At 48.2% G+C, this 22,343-nt stretch overlaps 1 protein-coding gene across 1 annotated transcript in view; it reads right to left on the reverse strand.

The window, feature by feature from the left end:
* The window catches only part of LRRC40 (leucine rich repeat containing 40), a 404,320-nt gene that overhangs the window by 364,342 nt on the left and 17,635 nt on the right, over nucleotides 1-22,343 (reverse strand). The window contains exon 2 of the mRNA XM_086953851.1: nucleotides 4,468-4,652. Within this exon, the coding sequence (XP_086809977.1) occupies nucleotides 4,468-4,652 (185 nt within the window). The remainder of the gene's footprint in view (nucleotides 1-4,467; nucleotides 4,653-22,343) is intronic.

The raw sequence follows: 22,343 nt of genomic DNA on the forward strand, positions 1-22,343 counted from the left end.
TCTCCCTTACCAACGACCCCGCCACCGCCAGAGCCAACCTTCACGAAGGGATGAAAGAGGTAGCCGAAAGGATGAAGAACAGCCGCCTCAAACTGAACCCAGATAAGACGGAAGTCCTCATCCTGGGATCCTCACCCGCCGCTTGGAACGACTCCTGGTGGCCCCCCTCCCTAGGCAGCGCACCCAAACCAACAGACCACGCACGCAACCTGGGCTTCATCCTGGACTCCTCCCTCTCCATGACCAGACAAGTCAACGCTGTCTCCTCGTCGTGCTTCAACATCCTGCGCATGCTACGTAAGATCTTCCGGTGGATCCCCACCGAGACCAGGAAGACGGTCACCCAGGCCCTCGTCACCAGCTGTCTGGACTACGGCAACACCCTCTACGCCGGAACCACCGCCAAACTCCAGAAAAAACTCCAGCGGATCCAGAACGCCTCAGCACGACTCATCCTGGACATCCCCCGCCGCAGCCAAATCTCCGGACACCTGAGAGACCTGCACTGGCTCCCGGTCAACAAGAGAATCACCTTCCGTCTCCTCACCCACGCACACAAAGCCCTACACAGCCAAGGCCCAGGATACCTCAACAGCCGCCTCAACTTCTACGCTCCCAAACGCCAGCTTCGATCGACCAGCCACGCCCTCGCCGCCGTCCCCCCGCATCCGTAGAGCCACCACAGGGGGACGGTCCTTCTCCTACCTCGCCGCCAAGACATGGAACTCCCTCCCCACCCACCTCCGCCTGACCCAGGACCACCTCGCCTTCAGGAAGCAACTCAAGACCTGGTTGTTCGAGCAGTAGCAGATCCCCCTCCCCCAGCGCCTTGAGACCCTCTGGGTAAGTAGTGCGCTATATAAATGCGATGATTGATTGATTGATTGACACAAGAGAAGGGGTTTGTAGGCTACCCAGGTCAAAGGTTTATGCCTTCAAGGCTGCTATTGAGGACTGCTTAAGGTCAAGGAAGGTCACATTACATCAGCTGCAAGTCTTGTTAGGACAACTGAACTTCGCCTTGAGAGTCATCCCGATGGGCAGGGCATTCTCTAGGAGCATAGCAAGGGCGATGTCGGGGCTCCGCGCAAAACACCATAGAGTTAGGCTATCAGCCGAGGTAAGGAATGACATTAGCATCTGGAAGGACTTCCGAGACAATTTTAATGGGTTTGTGATATGGCGGAAACCGGCCTCCTCTAATGTAGACCTTGAACTATTCACAGATGCGGCAGGGAGCGTAGGCTTCGGGGCAATATTGGGTCCCAAGTAGTGCATGCAGTATTGGCCGGAGGAATGGACACGGCAGGGTCTGACACGCAATGTTACTTTCTTAGAACTGTTTCCCATATTAGTGGCACTGCATCTGTGGGGGGAAATGCTAGCATACAGGCGCATTGTTTTCTGGTCAGACAGCATGTCAGAGGTGATGGCGATTAACAATCAGAGAGCAACTTGCACATGGGTGCTGCGTCTATTGAAAGAACTAGTGTTGCAATGCCTGCGGCGCAATGTACATTTTACTGCAAGACATGTTCCGGGGGTAGACAACCATGCCGCTGACACCTTGTCCCGTTTTAAGTTGGCATACTTCCGCGCACATTGGCCGCAAGCAGACAGAGAGATGACGGACGAAGCTTGGTGCCCCGCAGCCCCTGAAATGATAACTGCATCATTGGCCCCCAAGACTAAGAGTATGTATGAGAGGTTGTGGCAGTTTTATCAAGATTACTTAAAAGGGGCAGGTTTAGCTGAGGTTTTCTCACCCTTGAGCGTGTTAGGCTTCATAGTGTATCAGGGGGACAGCGGGAAATCAGTGGCAATGATGAAGAGGCAACTGTCGGCGTTAGCATTCTACGCTGGCTTAAGTGGGTGGCAGATCCAACAAAAGACCAGAGAGTGAGGAGAGCTGTGAAGGGATGGGAACGTTTAGCCCCTGGGGCGAAGGATTCAAGAAGGCCCATAGACGTGGCCAGGCTGGTAGACATCCTGGAGACCCTGCCGAAGATTTGTTTTTCCCCTTACGAAACCCAGCTGTTTAGGGTAGCTTACGTACTAGCGTTTTGTGGGGCACTCAGGATCTCGGAACTGCTGCTGGCTTCTAAGGCGGACAAGGAGGGGGCTTACGGTGCGGAGACTTGATTGAGGCAGGGGGCGTCTTGAAAGTCAGGGTAAGTAGATCAAAGACAGACCCTCTGGGAAAAGGGACGTGGATACAATTAGGCAGTGTGGCGGGGGTGTCTTACTGTCCGGTTAGATTGACAGGGGGGTTCTTGCACATCAGGTCGCAGGGGAACGATGACAGAGACTTGTTGCATAGGGACGGTTCCCCCCTTACTAGATTTCAGTTCACAAGGGTGGTAAAGCTGGCTCGGACTAGGTTAGGTGTAGACTCCACTGACTTCACATCTCACTCATTCCGTATTGGGGCGGCTACTACAGTGGCAGGTCTGGGGCTCCCTGAGGAAACTATTAGGAGGCTAGGGCGCTGGAAGTCAGCGTGTTACGAGCGTTACGTTCGTCCGCAACTAGTTTGAGTGTAGTAGCGTGCCTCCCTTATTGTACATAGTTAGTACTGACCGTTGTTTCATTTCAAATCTTGTTCTAGGTACCACACCCAAAAGACCCCAAATATGTTGGTGCGGCCACTCCTTTATTTGCAGGGCGGGGTTGGTCTTCACGAGTTTGCTCGATAGAAAGGCGCATGGAGGACCAACGGTTGGACCACCATTTGGTGGGGTAGGGACGCAACATTTAGCCGACGCCCCCGACGACCTGCGGGCAGCCATGAACAGAGGCATGCCAATCCCAGACGTACTGGTGTTGCATTGTGGAGGCAATGACATGATCCCGGCGGGAAGAAGGGGTGTAAAAGAATCATTGTTCACTGCGCTGGCAGCTATCAAGAATATGTTACCGAATGTCATTTTGCTATGGTCCGAAGTCATTCCGAGGCAGGTATGGGCACGGGGTGCGCCCCCGAAGGCTGTGAATAAGTCGGTGAAAAGGTTGAACCAGTCAGTGGCGGAAATACTTCAGAAATCGAGCTTTGGTACGATCAGGCATAAATTAATACAAACCTCTAGGTCCGAACTGTACGCTAGGGACGGAGTGCACCTCTCAGAGGCGTGCAATGAACTTTTCATACAAACAGTGTTAGGGGCCATTTCAGAAGCTCTCGAGCGCAGGGGGGGGGGGGGGGGGGGAGGTCGAGTCCGCCAGTAAGCGCCTCGTCCTGTGGGGGGGTCCTGGACAAGAGGTATCACAGAGACTCCTTTGGTCAGTGCCATTTTTTACCCCAGAACGGGTCTTAAATATCATCATGGGCTCCGGGCTGGCGGGAGATTTGGGGTTGGCCTGCTGGTGGCCCTGGATTCTCTAGCTCTACCCTGGAAGACGTTGGGTGCTACAAGTGGTGGCAGTTTATTTACCTGCGGCTCTGTTAACCGGAGGGCGGTTACATTAAGGAGAGCAGGCTAACTTGGTTGTGGCCTGCTGGCACAGCGTGAAGGTCAAGCAATGCCCCGTTGGAGAACGGGCTGTAAATAGAATGAATATGTACATACGTGTGAATATTAATATTTGAACAACTGTGATGTTGATAAACAAGTTTTAAAGTTTACAATAAAGAAATAGAGACCAATGGAGTAATTGGTCTTGAACTGTAATTTTAATAAAAACATAAACAATGCGGAAACCAAACTGGACTCAGGTGTCTCTATTAAAGGGGGAGAAAACGTATCTGGGGTGTGTGCACTTTGTATGCCATCTATGTGTTGCACGCACAAATGCTTATGTTGAAGCCTGTATTTTTGTCTCTGCCAATCATTGTGGAAAAATTGCTAACAGGCTGTTTTTATATAGAATGGATATACAAAATTAACAACTGAATTTGACAGTGTGAAGATGGAGTCTAATTTTCAGATATAGAATTGTTCCTCATTCATGCCAATGGAAGCACTTTCCGGAAGGCAGAATGCTAAAACAAACAGTATGAGGTGAGAGGGCAAGAGGGCAATACATGTGTAGGAGAACCAAAAGCACACTCTATGTTCAAAAGAATTGGCAACAAAATCAGGCAACGCCATTGTCAAACCAGACCTAAAAATTAAAAATTTACAATACTGATTTTATCTGAAACAAAGTATCTAACTTGTCATCCTTATCAAAAACACTGAATTTCAGATTAATATAACTAGAACAAATGAGTAACTGATAATGTGTTTATTAATCAACATGAATTTAAATAATGGCTAGCAATGATTTACCAATTCTATTAATTGGTTCCTATCTTCCTAGGTTTTAGAAACCTGAATGAATGCAGGCCAGTACAAAGATGTCACTTGCATTCTTCCAATTGGTTCTCGGAGGGTAGATATTCCACAGAGCAACCACTTTTGGCAACGATAAAACAAGGATACAATCCAGGTTTACTTTGGGTTCCAAGACTACAATCCTTGTACTTACATCAAGTACAAGAAGTGCTGGAAGAAACTTAATATCTTCTGACAGACATTGGAGTTTGTTTGAAGCCAAGATCAGTTTGGTTAGATCACTTTGCTCCCACCAGCGATCATCAGCAGTACCAAAGGAGAGATTCTGGCGAGATTCTTCAGGAACATCCAGATTAATTCGCCAGACGCCAGGAGGTACTGCACAAGAAAAAACGTCACACTGCAAAATTACTTTCATAGGAAGTCAGAACTAAAAATCACCTTTTTTGTTTTATCTTGCGTTATGCTCTACAAGACATTTTTAATAAACCATGGTATTACAAGAGATATCTTCCAGATTGACCATATCATAAATCTGGGCAGATAGATGGCTGTGCAGAATAAAAGGTCAATATAATGCGTATCAGCATATAAAGGTTGGAAGGTACACAGCAGTGAAATAAACAAAAATTACGTAGATTCAATAGCAGTGAAATAAACAAAAATTACGTAGATTCAATGAAGACCAAGCTAAAGCTTTTGAAGGTGATTAACTATAAAACAGTGGAGATATAGGTCTTGCGGCTGAACAGTAGTTGGGTGCAAGAGACACAGGTTCTAACACACGCACGCAGCTGAGGTAATGTGCTGACAGAACAAAGGCTGTAATACACTTGCTGGCTTTGTCTTTATTCATCCTCTCACACCTGCAAATACTTCTAGCCCCACATGGTGAGCATCCTTAAAGAGAAGAGATTATGGATTGTGGGATAAACTATCGAACACAACGCGTTTTTTAAATATGGTCAACGACATCTTACAGCAGATTCAGCACTTGGGAGTGCGTTGACAAAAGATTTAGTCTGTGGATGGGGGAGTGGAAGAGAAAGAGGGCATGGCCTCTCATTAAACAGAATTTGTGACACTTAAAAAGTAACAACACTTAGTAGTATTTCACTATGGAAAAAACCATAGTTAACTCACAAAAGCAACTGGTACAATTATAACAGGTTATTAACCAGATACACTTACAGCTGCAGCAAAATCAATACTGGGTTGTAGAAGTTAAGTAGCCACCGTTTATAAATGATAAATATAGACTACTTACTTGTAATCCTTGTTCTACATCATTGGTACATTCTTTGAATTTATAAACTTTAAAATAAAAACATGTGGGATGTCAGGGTGTCTGACTATTTCACAAGTATTTAATGTCAAGTGTTCTGGAGGATGTAAAGAAATCTGGTAAAGATAACAACGTCCGAAAGTGCAACCCATGCCCAACTGTGAAAATGGTAGCCTTTTGTTCTGGAGGATGTAAAGAAATCTGGTAAAGATAACAACGTCCGAAAGTGCAACCCATGCCCAACTGTGAAAATGGTAGCCTTTTTCCAAGGCAGGCGTCCTCATTAAATTTATTAAGCATAAATGATAAATGGAAATAGAAATCCTTGTTTATGAGAACGTAATCTGTATCTTCAATGCTTTCCCAATAAGGCTGGCCTAAATGTATTACCTACAGGAAATTGCTTTAGAGTTAACAGTTCTCACACATGTCGCCCTAGGCTAGGGTCTTGTTTATTGGTGTGGCTGGACTAACCTTAAGCTTGCGGCAACTATGGCAGTGTGTGGTGAATAAAGTCTGGTAATGTTTTTTCTTCCGAGCTACTACAATTAAAGTAGCTGGTGCACAAAGGCAACGTTGACTACATTTCCCAAACCATTCACACTACCCAAAAGGTACCACGCAAGACCTGGTAAAGGAACATGTTAAGGAAGTGATCAGGTTTAGGTTGAGCGAATATCTAGGTTAGGCAATAAACAGAGTACCTTGCCGCTGATAAACACAAGGGCTTACACCATCTCAACAGAGCACTTTCAAAAGTAAAACGAGGAAGGCAACATTAGCTTATTAGGAAGATGGGAACATGTCAGGCTTAAAGTAACAAACTGTTTGATACTTTGGCGTGTCCACTTTTGTCACACCGTTCAAAAGTTACCACAGCTGAGGGGTGAGCATGTAATCCTGTACCCGCTGTTAGACCTGTGGGTTTCTAGTTGGCTGAGGTAGGTACCTTAAGCCAAATAGGAACCCTTGCTTCCACGTCAGGGAAAGGAAGGACACCTCCTCAGATTGCCCCTGCTCACCCCCTCTGTAGTTTGGCACGAGTAGCCAGGCTTATCTTCAAGGCAAGTGTGTAAAGTATTTGCAAGCACGTTCTCAGTAACCGAATGATGACAATAAAAATGGATTCCACACAAGTTTCATAGAAAAACAAGTATATGTTTATATAAACAGATATACGATGAGACCACATGATATAAATCCAACATATGCATATTTGTAATATTCCTCCTGGCCGGTTATTAGGTCAGCCAGTCCTTGTAGGTTCTGGCGGTATTAATGAGCAATTCTAGATGATCCAATGCAGTATTAATGGAATAAAAATCACAGGAGGGTGGATTTGCTATTCCAGATCTGCAAATCAAAGCATGTCCCTTTCTTTTAAAAAAGAATTTACCTATATATGAGATTCAAATGTTGAGTATTGAGTGCAAATTGGTGTTAAATGCTCATCCACCTCAAGCATTAGAAAAGGTCTATCTGCCCACCAACAGCGTTGCAGAATGTTACCTCAACAAAGAACAAATACACCAGCGCACATCACATAAAGTCACTTTTATCCTTGTGCAGTCAGCACTTTTCTCCAATTCGTATTCTCGCAGAGACACTCCTTTTCAATCCAAGAGAGTCGCTTTGGTAAGAAAATGCAGTTTTTATTTCATTTAAAAAAAAGTGCTTCACAGCCGACGCGCGTTTCGCCCTTTGCGGGCTTCCTCAAGGCTAATTACCAACGTATTCAGCACTTTAGTAGTTAAAGTATAGGCTTGCCACTTTATGTAATTCTTGGTACAAGATTCACCAAGAGTATAGTCCAATCTATCTGAGCACGTAAAATATAAGCAGTAATCTTTGTTTTTTATAGTCGTGGAGCCATGAGAAGTTCCATCACGAACACCATAAGCTTCATCTCATCTCCATATCCAGCTTCAATAATCAGTGTAATAAGCGACCCTTCAGCAAGTACAGGCCAAGGTACGAGCTGAAGCAGAGGCTTGCGATGCAAGAATGGGAGAGGCCGAGAGCGTCTCTTTCCAAGCCCGCACCCCGCCCCAACTGGCGACACACGTTACCTGGGGAGTGCAAACTCGCTTTCCTCTTCTTGGGACTTGGGCCTCCAATGCGACTTTGGGGATTCCGGGTAGTGGAACTCAGGCCCTCCTCCGACGGGGTTGGTTCGAGGTCCCGCTCTGGCAACAGTGGGCTTGGGCCGGCGGCACAGCTCCTCTGGGGATGCCTGTCTGGGCCGGTGGCGATAACGAAGATCTCAGGCTGCAACAGGGCACACACACACAGCGTCGCTAAGACTCACTTGAGCTTCGGGTGTGCGCAATCACTTGGCAATCCTCACGAACGTCTCATGCTGCAAGAAGCACATGCACACAGAGTCGCTGAGACTCACTTGAGTTCCAGGTGCACACAATTACAGGGCAATCCTCACGAAGGTCTCAGGCTGCAAGAAGCACACGCACACAGCATCGCTGAGACTCACTTGGACTTCAGGTGCCCACAATAACAGGGCAATTCTTAAGAGGGTCTCAGGCTGCAAAAAGCACACCGCGTCACAGAGACACCTGGAAACTTTTGTGTTCCTGAATTTCCACAACAGTGTGAGAAGTTGGCCTGATATGTGATGTCCACTATTCTAGTGGGCACCCTGTATCAGTCCAAACAACCCTTATGGTGATGGTTGTAAAGTCAACCTTCTAGACCAGCTATCCTAGTGGTAGCATGGACAAAGCAGTCTTAGGCTAATACTTCAGAGAGCATGTGAAGCCAATTGTTTTACCAATAATAACCCCTTGAATACCAAATGAAAGGACACCACACAAGGTATATATCAAATATATATGTATTTACTACTAACACAACCCCTCTGCATTCTTTATGAGGTCGGAGTTCGAGATACAGCACAAGTGACCCAATAAGAATACTAAAAGTTGCACAAATACAATTCTGCCCTAGGGGCCTCACGAACCATATACTAAGTAAGTGGTATAAGAACCACTTCAGAACAGGTGAATAGGCCTAGGGCATCGCTGGGACTACACTGAACAACCACAGGTTAGGAAGTAGGAGTCTCACAGGATGCGTGTGCAGTGTCTAAACACACACGCGAGTTCTCATAGACTTTCAATGGGAATGTAAAGTTAACAAAGTAGTTGATTTCGGACACTTCCTGGTGGACTACGGGAAAACCCAGTTAAAGTAGGACACTTGGATAGTTATTACCCACGGGAGCACTGGAGTACTCAAGTTACCTCACCCAGGGAAGCCGGGAGCATAGGTGTGAAGTTGTGTCGGGTTTCGTCGTCGAATACTATGGAGAGCTGCAAGAAGATGCTGCAGGCGACCAGGAGGAAGATGTCCGGACGGATCCAAGGGTGGATCGAAGAAGTGAAGAACCTGAAAGCAGAGGGGACAGAGTCTAGGTTACTAACCAGGAACCAGGAAGGAACCAGGCGATGTCAAGCTGCAAACAGGTGAAGAAGTGAAGCTTGTCTCTGCAGCCACGTGGACCAGGAGGCGTCGACGACGACCAGGAGCTGGATACAGACGGTCCCACGAAGGCTCTCGCTGTTGGCGGTGTCGGCTCCCAGATGGGAGTCAACAAGCCTTGGCAAAGGCAACCCACACAGGAAGTGAAAAAATCGGCTTCTTGTACAGACCAGCAAGGTCTGTGGAGCTTCCCCTTTACAGGAAAGCAAGAGCAAGCCCAGAGCAACCAGGCAAGCAGCGTTGTTTCAAAATGGTGTCTTCAAGATGGCCACTAGCCAACGGACTAGCAACCGCAAAGACGAGTCTAGGAGAAATGCAAGAGCAGGCCCCACGCGGCACTCGTGGAGTGTGGAGGGCTGAGCTTCGGTGCACTAACGGCTCGGGGTTGGGCTTCTCAATCCCAAATGCACAACTTCGAGGACGCCTCAGAAGCTGCACAGTTTAGCAAAGAGCTAAATGGCCAGGTTACCGGTCCCACGTCTCTCGTGTCCGCCACGGGTCTCAGCTTTGCTGGAGGTGTGGGTCGGGGTCCGAGAAGTCTGGAAGTCCAGTCCTGTGAAGCAGAGTCGTCAGGATCCTTTGGGATCGTCAACAAAGCAAACCGGCAATTCACTAGTTGGTGCCTATTTGCACAGGGTGGTCACTCCTTGACCACAAGGGAGATTCTTCAGTCTTCTAGTTGCAGTAGAATGTCGAAGGTCGAAGGTCCAGAGTTTCATTTCAGAGTTTCAGTTCAGGATAATCTAAAGTCTCTAGACTCATCTCCTAGCTTTATACTGATTAAAGGGGCTGGATTACCTGCTAGGTCCCTCCTATGGGTGGGACCAGGGAAGGGGGTGGTTACACCCCTTTCCCTTTGTCCAGTTTCGCGACAGAGCTGGGGCTGGAGTGCCCCAGCAACTGGTTTGAACCGGGCTATGCATGGAGCACCTTGTGTACCCCAGGCAGTGTCTCATTTCATTCAATCCACCCTGCCCCAATAGACTATAGTCTGTCTGGGGAGGTGCTAGCACCTCCCAAGGCAGGAAATCTATTGTCCAGGCCTTCCTCGCTGGAAGGGCTCCCAGCTGCAGGAGGTCAGACTTGTGTCTGTGGCAGCAGCATCCATTTTGTGATGCTGAGGCTCTGTTTAACTTTAACCAGGTAAAGCTACAACTACATGTCTTCTCCCTCTAGAAGGGTGGAATGCTACCCCCGCCGCCAGGACTGGCAGGGGGGGTAATATTCCAAAGCGTATGACACCTTACACGACATGTTTTGATAAAGCCAAACCAAAGTTAGCATTAACCGCGAGGATTATAATGCACTTAAGAGTATATGGTATGGCTATATCATAGAACAGCTACAAGGACATGGTTCCGAAAGCTGCACCATCTCACATAAAACCAAGCACTCTGCCTTCAGGATTGTCAAGGCCTGCCATAGGAGTGACTTATAGGTATATATGGGTCTATATGTAATGGTAGGTATAGGGATACTATACCTAAGCAAGGGATGATTACACGACCTTGCCCCAGCTGAGTGATCAGCCAGTTGTGTCAATGTGGATGGCCAACCAGGGGTGGCATAATACATGCTGCAGCCCCTGGTAGGCCTTGGATGCACCTATGCCCTGGGTACCTATGGTACACTATACAGAGGCTCACAAAGGTGACCCAATACCCAATTAGGTATGTACCTAAAGTACATGGTATGAATTTAGAGAGAGAACAGCTGGGCTGTGGGTCTGATTAGCAGTCCCACAGCCACACTAAAGTCGAGAAACCAGTATATCAGAGCAAAAAGTAGGCGTGACCAGAGGAAGCAGACCCTACTCTCCTACAAACAGGGAGCCAGCTCTCCTCTGGCCCTTGGGTACAAGTTACTTCAGGACACAGCACACAGAAAAGTCCTTTCAAGCAGGGGGACATAGTCACAGCAAAGTCCCTTAGCCTCTCTTTGGTTAAACCAGCAAACTGCAAGCCAGCCCCAGAACACAGAGCAAGGGTCAGTCCTTTCCTTTAGTCTCTTCAGCTGTTTCTTCCTTGGCAGAGGTTCCTCATGACCACAAAGTATTTTCAATCATTTTCAGTCTTGAGCAATCCCAAGTTCAGGGGTTTCAGCTCTCACAGATATACCCCTCAAAGTCTTTTAAGTCTTTGTGTTCAGGGGGGCACTGACCCCTGTTCAAACCAGTTCTGGGTGTCTCCCTGCCAGTGACACCTTCTTCCTTTGATGGTGGGGGTCTGGATCCATAATCAGGAAATTGAGCCATTATTTTATGGCCGCAGCCCAGGCCTCTTCACCTCTAGGGGATACTCCTCCCCCTGCACTCCACATGCAGGTAAGCCTGCTGCTGTCTCACCTCCTCCCCTGGGTCAAGACATTCCCCAGATCCTATCACTGTCAGATCCAGACAGTCAATCCACAATCAGGCAGAGACACACAGAAATGTTAAAACACAAAATCCTAGCCACTTCTAAAAGAGTGGTTTCTAAACACACAATGCAAAAAACACCTTCACAAAAAGTTGTGCTATTAAAGTGTGAGTTTGGGCACACTAAACTTCACCTCTACATCTTAAGCCTTTGGGAAGATAGGTTGTAAACGTATTACACAGCCTCCCCATTCGATACTATGGGAAAGATGGCCTTTCAACAGTGAAAAACGAAATGGAGAGTATTTCACGGTCAGGACATAGTAGGCACATTAGTACATGTCCTACCTTTCACATACACTGCACCCTGCCCAGGGGGTAAGTTAGACTTACCATAGGGGTGTTTGATGTGCATAGAAAGGCAAGGCGGAGGCCTGGCAAGTGGGTGCACTTGCCAGGACAACACAGCAGTTTAACAAACTGTGCGCAGACACTGCAGTCGCAAGCCTGAGTTCCCTCTTGTAAGGCTACTTGTGTGGGTGGCACAATTCGTGCTGAAGGCCCACTAGTAGCATTTACATTACCAGCCCTGGCACACATAGTGCACTTTACTAGGGACTTTACTAGTAAGGCAAACATACCAATCATGGACAACCAATTACTGTTACACTTTACACAAGAAGCACTTGCAATTTGACACTGATCAGCAGTGGCAATGTGCCCAAAGCATTTAAGCCAGTCAAACGCAATCCATTACAGCATCAAAAATAGAGGCGCTAGAGGCAAAAAGTCAGGAGTAATCACACCAAAAAAAGCAAGGTCTAAAACCCGCCAATTGGGCAACCAAGTTTTTCCACAGTAAAAAAAGGTAGATTTCCATGTTTACAGCCAGAAAATGTAAAGTGAATGTCCTGTCTGTGTCTCATGTTTCACCCTGCCTTAGGACTCGGTAGGCCGGTCAGACGGGGAGGGCCGGACTGGGAACAGCAACCGGCTCTGGGAGTTAACGCAATCCCTTACAGCGTCAAAAATAGTCAGGGGTAATCACATCAAGAAATGCCAGGTCTAACATGTGTCCCCTCCAGCCGAAAGGTGGGGGGGGGGGGGATATTGGAGTACCCACCCTTATGGGAGTTCTCATGACTAAGGCGGAAAAATCTTGACAGACCATCAGCATTGGCGTGTTCTGTTCCAAGTTGGGGTTCCACCGTGAAGTCCATTCCCTGTAGGGAGATGGACCACCTCAACAGTTTTGGGTTCTCACCCCTCATCTGTATCCACCATCCGAGGGGGTCTTTGGTCTGCCTGAACCAGGAAGTAAGTCCCAAACAAGTAAAGCCTCAACTTCTTCAACGCCCAGACAACAGCAACAGCTTCCCTCTCAATTACACTCCGCCTCTGTTCCCTGGGAATTAGCCTCCTGTTAATAGGAGCTACGGGTTGGTCCAGGGCCTCGTTCATTTGTGAGAGTACTGCTACCACACCATGCTCTGAAGCATCTGTCTGCACTACAAATTATTTGGCGATACCAGGCGCCTTGAGCACAGGTGCTGTGCACATGGCAGTTTTCAGGGCATCAAAAGCGGTCTGGCAGGCATCAGTCCAGATCACCTTCTTGGGCTGTTTCTTTGACGTCAGTTCTGTCAAAAGGGCAACAATGGTGCCATACCCCTTCACAAACTGTGAGTCACAAAAATGCCCTCACTCCTGTCTGGGTCTTGAGGGGTTCCCAAGCCAAAATGGTATCAATTTTTGCCTGGAGGGGCGCCACCTGGCCGCTCCCTACCTGGTGTCTCAAGTACACCACAGAACCCTGCCCTCTGCAAGGCCTTCAACACTTCAGAGAGTGTCGCAAATGTTTCTCCCAGCTGGAGCTGAACACAGCGATGTCGTCCAGGTAGGTGGCGCTGAATTTCTCCAACCCACTCAGTACCTGGTTAACCAGCCTCTGGAAGGTGGCAGGGGCAGTCTTCAACTCAAAGGGCATAACCCTGAACTGGTAGTGCCCCTCTGGCGTTAACGCTGACCTCTTCTTGGCTCCCTCGGTCAAGGCAATCTGCCAGCACCCAGACGTCAGGTCAAATGTGCGGAGGTACCGGGCAGCTCCCAGCCGATCCACAAGCTCATCAGCTCTGGGAATGGGGTGGGTGTCAGTCTTGGTGACCTAATGGAGCCCACAGTAACGCACACATAACCGGAGTTCTGGGGTGGCACCAGGTGCAGCAGCTTTTGGCACACGGACCACTGGGCTAGCCCAGGGGCTGCTGGATGGCTCAATCACCCCTAGCGCCAGCATCTTAGAAACCTCTTCCTTGATGCTGGCCCTGACCTTATCAGCCACTCTGTAAAATGTTTGTTTTACAGGCAGACTGTCTCCAGTGTCCACATCATGGAAGCACCAATGGGTGACTCCTTGGGTCAGGGAGAACAGGGAGGCGAACTGACTTAATACCTGGTGACAGTCCCTCTGCTGTTCCGGGGTCAGGGTAGGTGAGAGATTCACCCCATCCACTGACACATCCTTCTCCTTGGCTGACAGGTCAGGAAGAGGTTCACTCTCCTCATCCGCCCCGCCATCTGTAGCCAAGAGCATGGTCACCTCAGACCTCTCAAAGTGGGGTTTGAGACAGTTCACACGGAGGACCCTCAAAGGGTTCCTAGGAGACTGTAAGTCAACCAGGTAGGTCACTTCGCTCCTGGGCTCCACCACCTCATAGGCCCAGTCCACTTGTCCTGGAGAGCGCAAGGCTCCACTGGCGCCATCACCCAAATTTTTTGCCCAGGTTGAAACTCGACCAGAGTGGCAATCTGGTTGTACCACTGATTCATTCCTTCCTTCCTGACTGACTTCCAGGTTCGCCTGAGCGAGTTGCCCGACACACCTAGTTTGGTTCTTGAAGGCCAGCATGTAGCTATATACACCCGGGTGGGGGAGGGGGGGGGGGGGATTACTAGGAGCCTTCTCCCAGCCCTCCTTCACCAAACTCAAGGATCCTCTTACAGGGTGCCCATACAGGAGCTCAACGGGGCTGAACCCTAAGGACTTCTGTGGCACCTCTCTGTAATAAAAAAGCAGGCAATGTAGGAGGACATCCCACTTACATCTCAAGGGTTCCTCAGGACCCATAATCATGCCCTCAGGGTCCAGTTAAATCTCTCAACCAGACCATTACTCTGGGGGGGGATAAGGAGTGGTAAACTTACACCTCACTTCTTCCACAGAGACTTCATATACCTAGATATGAATTAGTACCCCTGTCAGACACCACCTCTCTGGGGAACACCACGCAGGAGAAAATCCCCATCAGTGCACAACCCACAACAGAGCTGTCACCGTCTGGAGAGGGATGGCTTTCAGGTACCGGGTGGCATGGTCAACCAAGACCGTGATGAACCTGCTGCCCATGGCTGTCTTGGGATCCAGAGGCCCCACAATGTCAATGCCCACCCCTACAAAGGGGGTGCTGACTAGGGGGAAAGGTTGGAGGGGAGCCTTGTGTTTCCTTCCACTCTTACCACTAGCCTGCCAAGTCTGACAGGTCCAGCAATGAGTATCAGAACTCTTGCACATTAGAGGCCCATAGAAGTGGGTGACAAGCCTCTCAAAGGTCTTGCCCTGCCCCAAATGTCCCGCTAAAGGCACATCATGAGTCAACCCCAGTAGGAAGGCTCTGAAGCTCTGGGGTACCACCAGCGCATGGGCTGACCCAGGCTCAGCAACCTTAGGCTCACTATATAGGAGAGCGTTCTCCCAGTAAATCAAGTGTGACCCTGACGGATCACCTGCTGCCTGGTTTGCTGCTGGTTGCCACAAATCAACAAGAGAAGGGCACTTTTTCTGCTCCTTAAAGAATTCCTCCCTGGAGGGCCCTCCCTCCTGCTGCAATTCGGTCAGCTCAGGTAGGTCCCCCAGTTCAGCTACTTGCTCACCCGAAGGCTCCAGGGCATCCATCCCCCTGAAGGTTTGCCTCCTCCTGGACCATGGATAACTTTGTGGGCCTGTTTCCCGTGTCCCCTACCTCTTCTCTCTAAGGCAGGCACCTGGGCCACGGTTTCAGGCTCCAGGTCCTCTTGAACACCTTTACTGGCTACCATAGGCAGAGTGGTCACACAAGACCACTCAGGCAGACCCAACATCTCCAAATGCGCCTGGCCCTCTACCTCCCTCCGGGGGAAACTCTCCAGGTCACTCCCCAACAGATGGTCTACAGGCATGGACCGACTTAAAATGACCTTCAAGGAACCCGAACCCCCCCCCCCCTCAAAGTGAACTAGCGCGACCTTACAGAGGAGCAAGGAGTGGTCTGCTGCAACTACAGGTCAAAGTACATTGGGAATCACCAGCTCTTCGGACACCCACTGACACCCGACAGCGGTCAAATTGGCTCCTGTGTCTCTCAGAGCCTCCACCCTCCTTCCATTGATGGTCACCCACTGCCTGTACTTCTTAGTATTCTCAGGCAAAGAGATTTCCTGGACCATCTCTCGATCTCCTAATGAGACCAGGGTCATAACTGCTTGCTCCTCCCCATTGCAAGGACTCAATTCCTCCCCCAACACTACTCACTAAACCCGGTGTTGGAGCACCAGTGGGTGCAGATTACTTCTTGGGGTATTTAGGGGCAATGTGACCCGCTTCCTTACAGAAGGGTAACAAGTAGGAGGACCTATGTTGTCCCGCTTGCCCTTATGGGGCCAGGGCCTCTTAGTCTTGGGGGACTGGGACCCTTTTAAGTGGGAACTACTTTGGGGTCCTTTAAAGAACCCCTTGTGGTTATGCTTGTCCTCCCCCCATGTACACCTTTGGTAGTGGTACCTCCAATCCCCTTGTGCACCCTGGTGCTAGTCCAGCGGATCGACCCCCCTAACTTTTCACCATCCTAATCCTCTTGTTTTCCATGTACTGTTAGATACTGTAACTTGGTGCTGCTGAGGTAATTGTTAAGAACATTTTGCAAGCTTTCCCATGCCAATGTCAACTCGCTCAGGCAAGGGAAAGGCTCAGTTATCGGCGCAATGTACCAGTTTATTACCCGTGCTTTCTCGGTTATCGAGAAAGAAATTGCCATAACTGAGGGACGCCTCTCACATGAGTTCCATAAACGCTCTTCCTTGGGTCCCGTGGGTTTGGTAGTTTCCCCTGTACAAGCAATTGAGTTGAATACTGAGGTACCCCCTGGACCCGATCTAACAAAAATAGGAGCGATAAGGGCTAGTTTGGATAGGCTTAATGCCCTTAACTCTAGTTTAACCTTGATGTCAGCTGCAACTTTGAGCGCACCTTTGTCCCCATCTGTAGCAATCCAAGATCTCACTAGTAATTCTATATCCCCAAAATCATGTTTGGAGCAACCCGAGGTAGAGATTAGTAGTATACAGAGATTATTACCTACTAAACGGAAAAAAGTTATGGATTACCGACGGGTTGGCCATCTGAAACTGTCCAAGAAATTCAAGGTAAAATACACTAAGAAGTTTGAACCCAATAGGGTCGGGTGGGACTATAACTAACAACACCAATGTCTCTAAGCTAGGGATTCCCCTATCTGATCGCAATGTAACTTGTACATCGAGTGCCCCAGAGAGTAATAAGCAAATGCCCAGTCCTTTACTGGCCAATCTGGACCAAATGCCCTCCATTCCCCAAATTGAGAAATTATTGAAATCCCTCATACTCCCAGTCCTTGAGAGGGTGAAGGTCTTGACCGAGAGACTCGACCGATTTGAGCAATCCACCCTTGATAACTTCTTTTCATTTAAATCCCTTATCAAATTACATACCAAGATCAGGGAGGGGGGTTCAGAAACACCAAATAATATCCAGCTAGATGTGACCTCTCCAGAGACAAGGGGGCATCCAGTAATGAAGGAAGTGATGTGGCCTAAATCATGTACCAATACTGCTTCCGCAGGTGGATTAGTCTTACCAACGTTCAGTCAGGTAAACCCCATACTATGGTTAAGGGGCCTAGTACTGCTACCCAAGGCGGAGTTTGTTATGCTAACGTTCAAACCCCACACTATGGATAACGGGTCCAAAAATTGCTGCCAAAGTCCGCCTGCCCAGAGTAAGATTTCCAATATTGACACGGGCAATAGTGTGGTCCTAAATGGCAAACCAGCCGAACCACTTCAAACGTCTAACCTAGCCAATAAGAGTACTTACGATCTCCCCCATATCAACCTACCTCCCGCATGCCAGCCTTACGTGGTTGTGCTTACTGGGGTTCCACCTTGTAGGCCTGGCATCCTAGAATCATACTACGAACTTAAAAACAAAACAATGTTTTGGCTAAACAAGAACAGGCCTCTACCTAGTTCCCTTGATGGACAGGTCCTCCATGTGAGAAGAATTGGTAGGGTTGGGAATAGGGCAATGGAATCAACAGGAGACTGCATCCTGGTTAATTTTAGGGACCCCAGGGTTGCTAGTTACATCTGCAATCTACAGTACGATCCAGAGAACTTGGGAATTGGCACATATGAACTTAGTCATTTCCAAACTTTCACTGTGTCCCACCCTAATGCTAGTTTTAAACCAAGGGGTTGGAGAGGTAACAGGTTCCACCCCCATGATGATTTTGTTCTTCACCAACGCCACATGATAAGGGGAGGCTGTCCACCAAATAGGTCGGGCTATGGCTGGTGACATGGTCTGCCTTTTCCCACTAAACGCTTGCAAATGGCTATAGCTCTGCCCAAGCCTAGAGAGCCAACAGAGGCCTTGGAGGGCGGAACTACTGAATGGCTTAATCTTGCTCAAGGAACTTCGGTTCCTGAGAATACGTCTAGGACAGAGTTGAGGGAGGCTAGTGCTAGAGAGACTGGTGCTGGGCCCAGACCGACCGAAGCATTGCTCCCCGAAGAGGTAGTAAATATGAACAATGAGGTGAGGATCCTCATTTGGAATCTAGCGGGGATCTCTAAGAAACTAGATGTTCCCGACTGGAATCTATTCATCGAGACTTTTGAGATTTGTATCTTCCAAGAGACCTGGAGCGTGGAACCCCGCCACAAGGTCGGTTATGCTACATACTTTGCCCCGGCAACCCCTGCCCACTATGGGAAAGGCCGTCCTTTTGGAGGCCTTCTTATTTGGATTAGTATCTCCTTGGGCTATAGCATCAGACATTTAATATCTAACTCACCCGATCTACTTAGATTGTCTGTCAGGAGCCCTCGAAAAGGACAGACCATGGAGCTATTTAACATGTATGTTAGAGGCACGAAGAAGAACTTAGCAAGTGTCACAAGAGTCCGTATGTCCTGGTCGGGGGGATTTCAATTGTACTTTTGAGCCCCTTGCGGCTGAGGACATCCTGGGGACTTCCGATGAGGATGTAAGAAGGGGTATTCCTGCCCTGACAATCCCGCCCATCAAGAGATGGTTCCAGAGGTCCATCCAGTTGAACACCTTAACACTGGAATTCGGCTTAAGGGCAGAACACCATCGGACCCTTCTGGTGCCCACACATACAACAGGGTAGACCACTCCTCAAGGATAGATTACATTTTACTCGACTTTGGACTCTGGAGACATTTGCGTGACATGGAAGTCTTGCCCACGGCAGATAGCGATCACAATCCGCTATCATTGAGCATAGACTCCCTGTGGCCACTCTTAGACGATGTACCCGTTTCCCCATTAAAATTAACATCAGAAAATTCCACCTGGAAGGGAGGGAAGGTCACTCAATTGGCGTACGGTTGGCTTGGACGAGGGGAAGATACAAAACATAGGGGCCACGATGGCGGCAGCCCTGTCTAAGCTGGATGTTCTCCCCCAGGAATCTCCAGAGGTCCTTGGGCTCTTTTGCAATACTATTAAAACCCTGGGCAACCTATTTATAAAAGCAAGCAGAGACTCCCATGCAAGGGTGCCCAAGAAACCGAAGGGCACCACAGGTTGGTTTACCAAAAAGTGCTGACATATGAAAACAGCCCTGGTGAAGGCTGTTAAATCGAAAGATCAACAACTGATCCAGGTTGCTAGGAAAGATTATAGACCTGTCTATTAATGAAGCAAAAAAGGATTGGGATGACCAATTTTGGTGTGACCTAAAGGTGGCCAGCGCAGGGAGGGACCCAAGAGGCTTCTGGAATCTGATTAAGACTAGGAATAGGCCTGATAGCAGTATTATTACGTGCAACATTACTGGACAAACATGGTTTGGTCACTTCTCCCTCCTCTATTCTACCAATATAAATGATGGGCAAGGGTTGCCTCCATTACCATTTTTGGGCAACTCTGGTGAGTGCCGCCATCCACTTTACAGATGGGGAGGTGGAAGATGTGATCAAATCCTTAGTGCCAAATAAGGCAGCAGGCCCTGATGGGATACCGGGGGACTTGCTTCACCTGAATCCCAAGGAATGGGGAATGCTTATTTCATCTTTGCTCAACTTTAATCTTGATGGCATGGCGATCCCGGATTCCTGGAAGGGGGCTGAGGTCGTCCCGATTTTTAAAAAGGGCTGTCGGGAGGACCCAGCAAATTACCGGCCCATAAGCCTTATAGATTCTACTCAGAAGGTTGCTGGGAAGGTGATTCTAGGGAGAGTGCTCCAGTGGGAGGTTGAAAATAGCATCCTCTCGGAGTTCCAAGCAGGGTTTAGGACAGGCACTGGCACCATTGAGCAGGTCTTCAGACTAATGATCATATACTGGAAGGTGGTAGTGCTAGGCAAGGGCAGTCTCTATCTCGCTTTTATTGATTTAAAGACTGCCTTTGACTTAGTACCCCGTGACCGCCTATGGGCGGTACTTTCTTATCTGGGGATGCCGGGCTATATTTTGTCCTTGTTGGTGAAGTTGCATACTGGGAATTTTGCCCAGGTGAGGTGGGGTACCCAGGGCCAAAAGACCGAAAAAATTACTGTGAATAGGGAGTTCCACCAGGGATGTGTCCTTGCCCCCACTCTGCTCTCATTGTATGTGAATGGAGTGGTGGAGCACCTTCTGAGCAAACCATCTGACGCTCCGTCCCTGGCGGGTAAGAAAATACCAACCCTCCTATTCGCCGATGATACCCTCCTCATCTAAAGTCACCCATGGGCCTACAGTGCCTTTTGGATAATTTCCAGATCTTCTGCACCAGTAGGGGGCTTAGGATTAATACCGATAAAACTAAGAACCTGGTATTGAATCCACCGAGAAAGCTTGGCCAACCCCCTGTATTGAACTGTGTCCCCCTGGAAAGAGTCAGGGAATTTGACTACCTGGGCATCCGCTTGGCTGACTCTATGCAGTGGAGCCCTCACCTCCAAAAACTGTTGTTGGGCCATAAAAGGGTTGTTGGGTCACTTCTTAAAGAGCAGCGCTCGTCCTCCTTTAAACCTATTGCCCCTGTTCTAGACATTTATAAAGCAAGAGGAGTCAGTGCAGCGCTATATGGGGCTGAACTTTGGGGTTTTTCCAAGATCAATCTCCTCTCCTGCTCTGAAAACAAATTTTGGAAGGAGCTGATGTCCCTCCCTCAGAGCACAACAACGTTACCCCTGTTGTTGGATATGGGCTGCCGATCGATTAGTGACCAGGCCCATCTCCGACCGCTACTATTATGGGCTCGCCTATGGAGGGTGCCTGAACCTGTTAGTTATGCAGAAGGACTGTCAGAAATACTGGGTATGCCGGGCTGGTCCAAAATAGGGTGGCTTAGTAATGTCAAAACTCTGCTTGGTGATTTGGGTCTTGCAGACGCTTGGTCTTCCAGATGTGCCCCCCCGAAAGCTGCCCTCAAGACTATATACTGGTAGTGGGTAGCCAACAAATCAAACCCCAATCCCAAGGAATGCAGAACCACTAAGGAGTTCCTCAAAACTAAGGATGCACCTTTATATGAACCCTACCTGGACTTTATTTCAAAGCCCTTTGATAGAGCCCTGTACTTCAGGTTTAGGGTGGGTCTTCTTCCCCTAAGAGAACTGTCGGCCCGATGGAAAATTCCGGGGCAAACTACTCCTTTTTGCATATTTTGTACATCGAGAGTGGAGTCTATTGCCCACTTTTTATTTGAATGCCCGGCCTACAAATCTCGAAGATCTATGTGGTTAGAACCATTATGTAGAGGGCTGGCTACCAGACACTACAAAGACGCTTTACGAATACTAATGTCTGATACCCGTCCGCTGTTTGTCTGTGGTATGGCTAAATATTTGGGCTGGGCATGGTCAATTAGACTTAAGAGGCTAAAAACCATTGTTTAATTGCGGCCCTGTATTACAACCATTTTTTATCTAATTTATTGGAAAGCTATTTTTTATCCTAATTCTTAGCCAATGTTTTTAAATCATGATGTTTTACTGTTTTCCCTTGTAATGCTTTTAAGATATTTTTTTATCGAAATAAAGCTAATTGACTGACTGACTAACAACAGAGTACAACAAAACAGTCAACGCAAAATGCAACACAGCAACCACAACGTTATATAATAATGCAAGAAAAAAGCACAACAGTCCAAAAACACAACACAATATATCACCACAACAAAAAGCAACACAACAAATATGCACAAACATTCTTATCACACATTACCACTTTCTGAAATTTGCTTCGATTATACCATGGCAAAAGTAGAGGATGTAGCCTAAGGCTAGGGCGGTCAACCTCAAATCTGGGGAACCAGGTTTGAGTCTCGGCAACGACGCTAAACAGCCTGTGATTCTGGGCAATTCACTTAATCTCCCCGACCGTGCCTAACAAAAATGAAAGTGTCCTTGTGTGCCAAAAAACGGGTGCTCATGTAAAGCGCTCTGCTACCCAATACCTTTGGGTCAGGTTTGCGCTATGTAAACTCCGGAAAAAAAAAATACTTGTACCAAGCATTCACGGTTTACTTCCCACCAAGGGCACGTAAAGCGCCAGTCAAAAATGTTTTGTGTCTGGTCTTGCTCGCATCCTCCAAGGAACACGTGGATGGTGTATTTACTACAA

This window comes from Lissotriton vulgaris, chromosome 1_1 (genome assembly GCF_964263255.1).
Source record: "Lissotriton vulgaris chromosome 1_1, aLisVul1.2, whole genome shotgun sequence".
In the NCBI taxonomy this organism is placed as follows: domain Eukaryota; kingdom Metazoa; phylum Chordata; class Amphibia; order Caudata; family Salamandridae; genus Lissotriton; species Lissotriton vulgaris.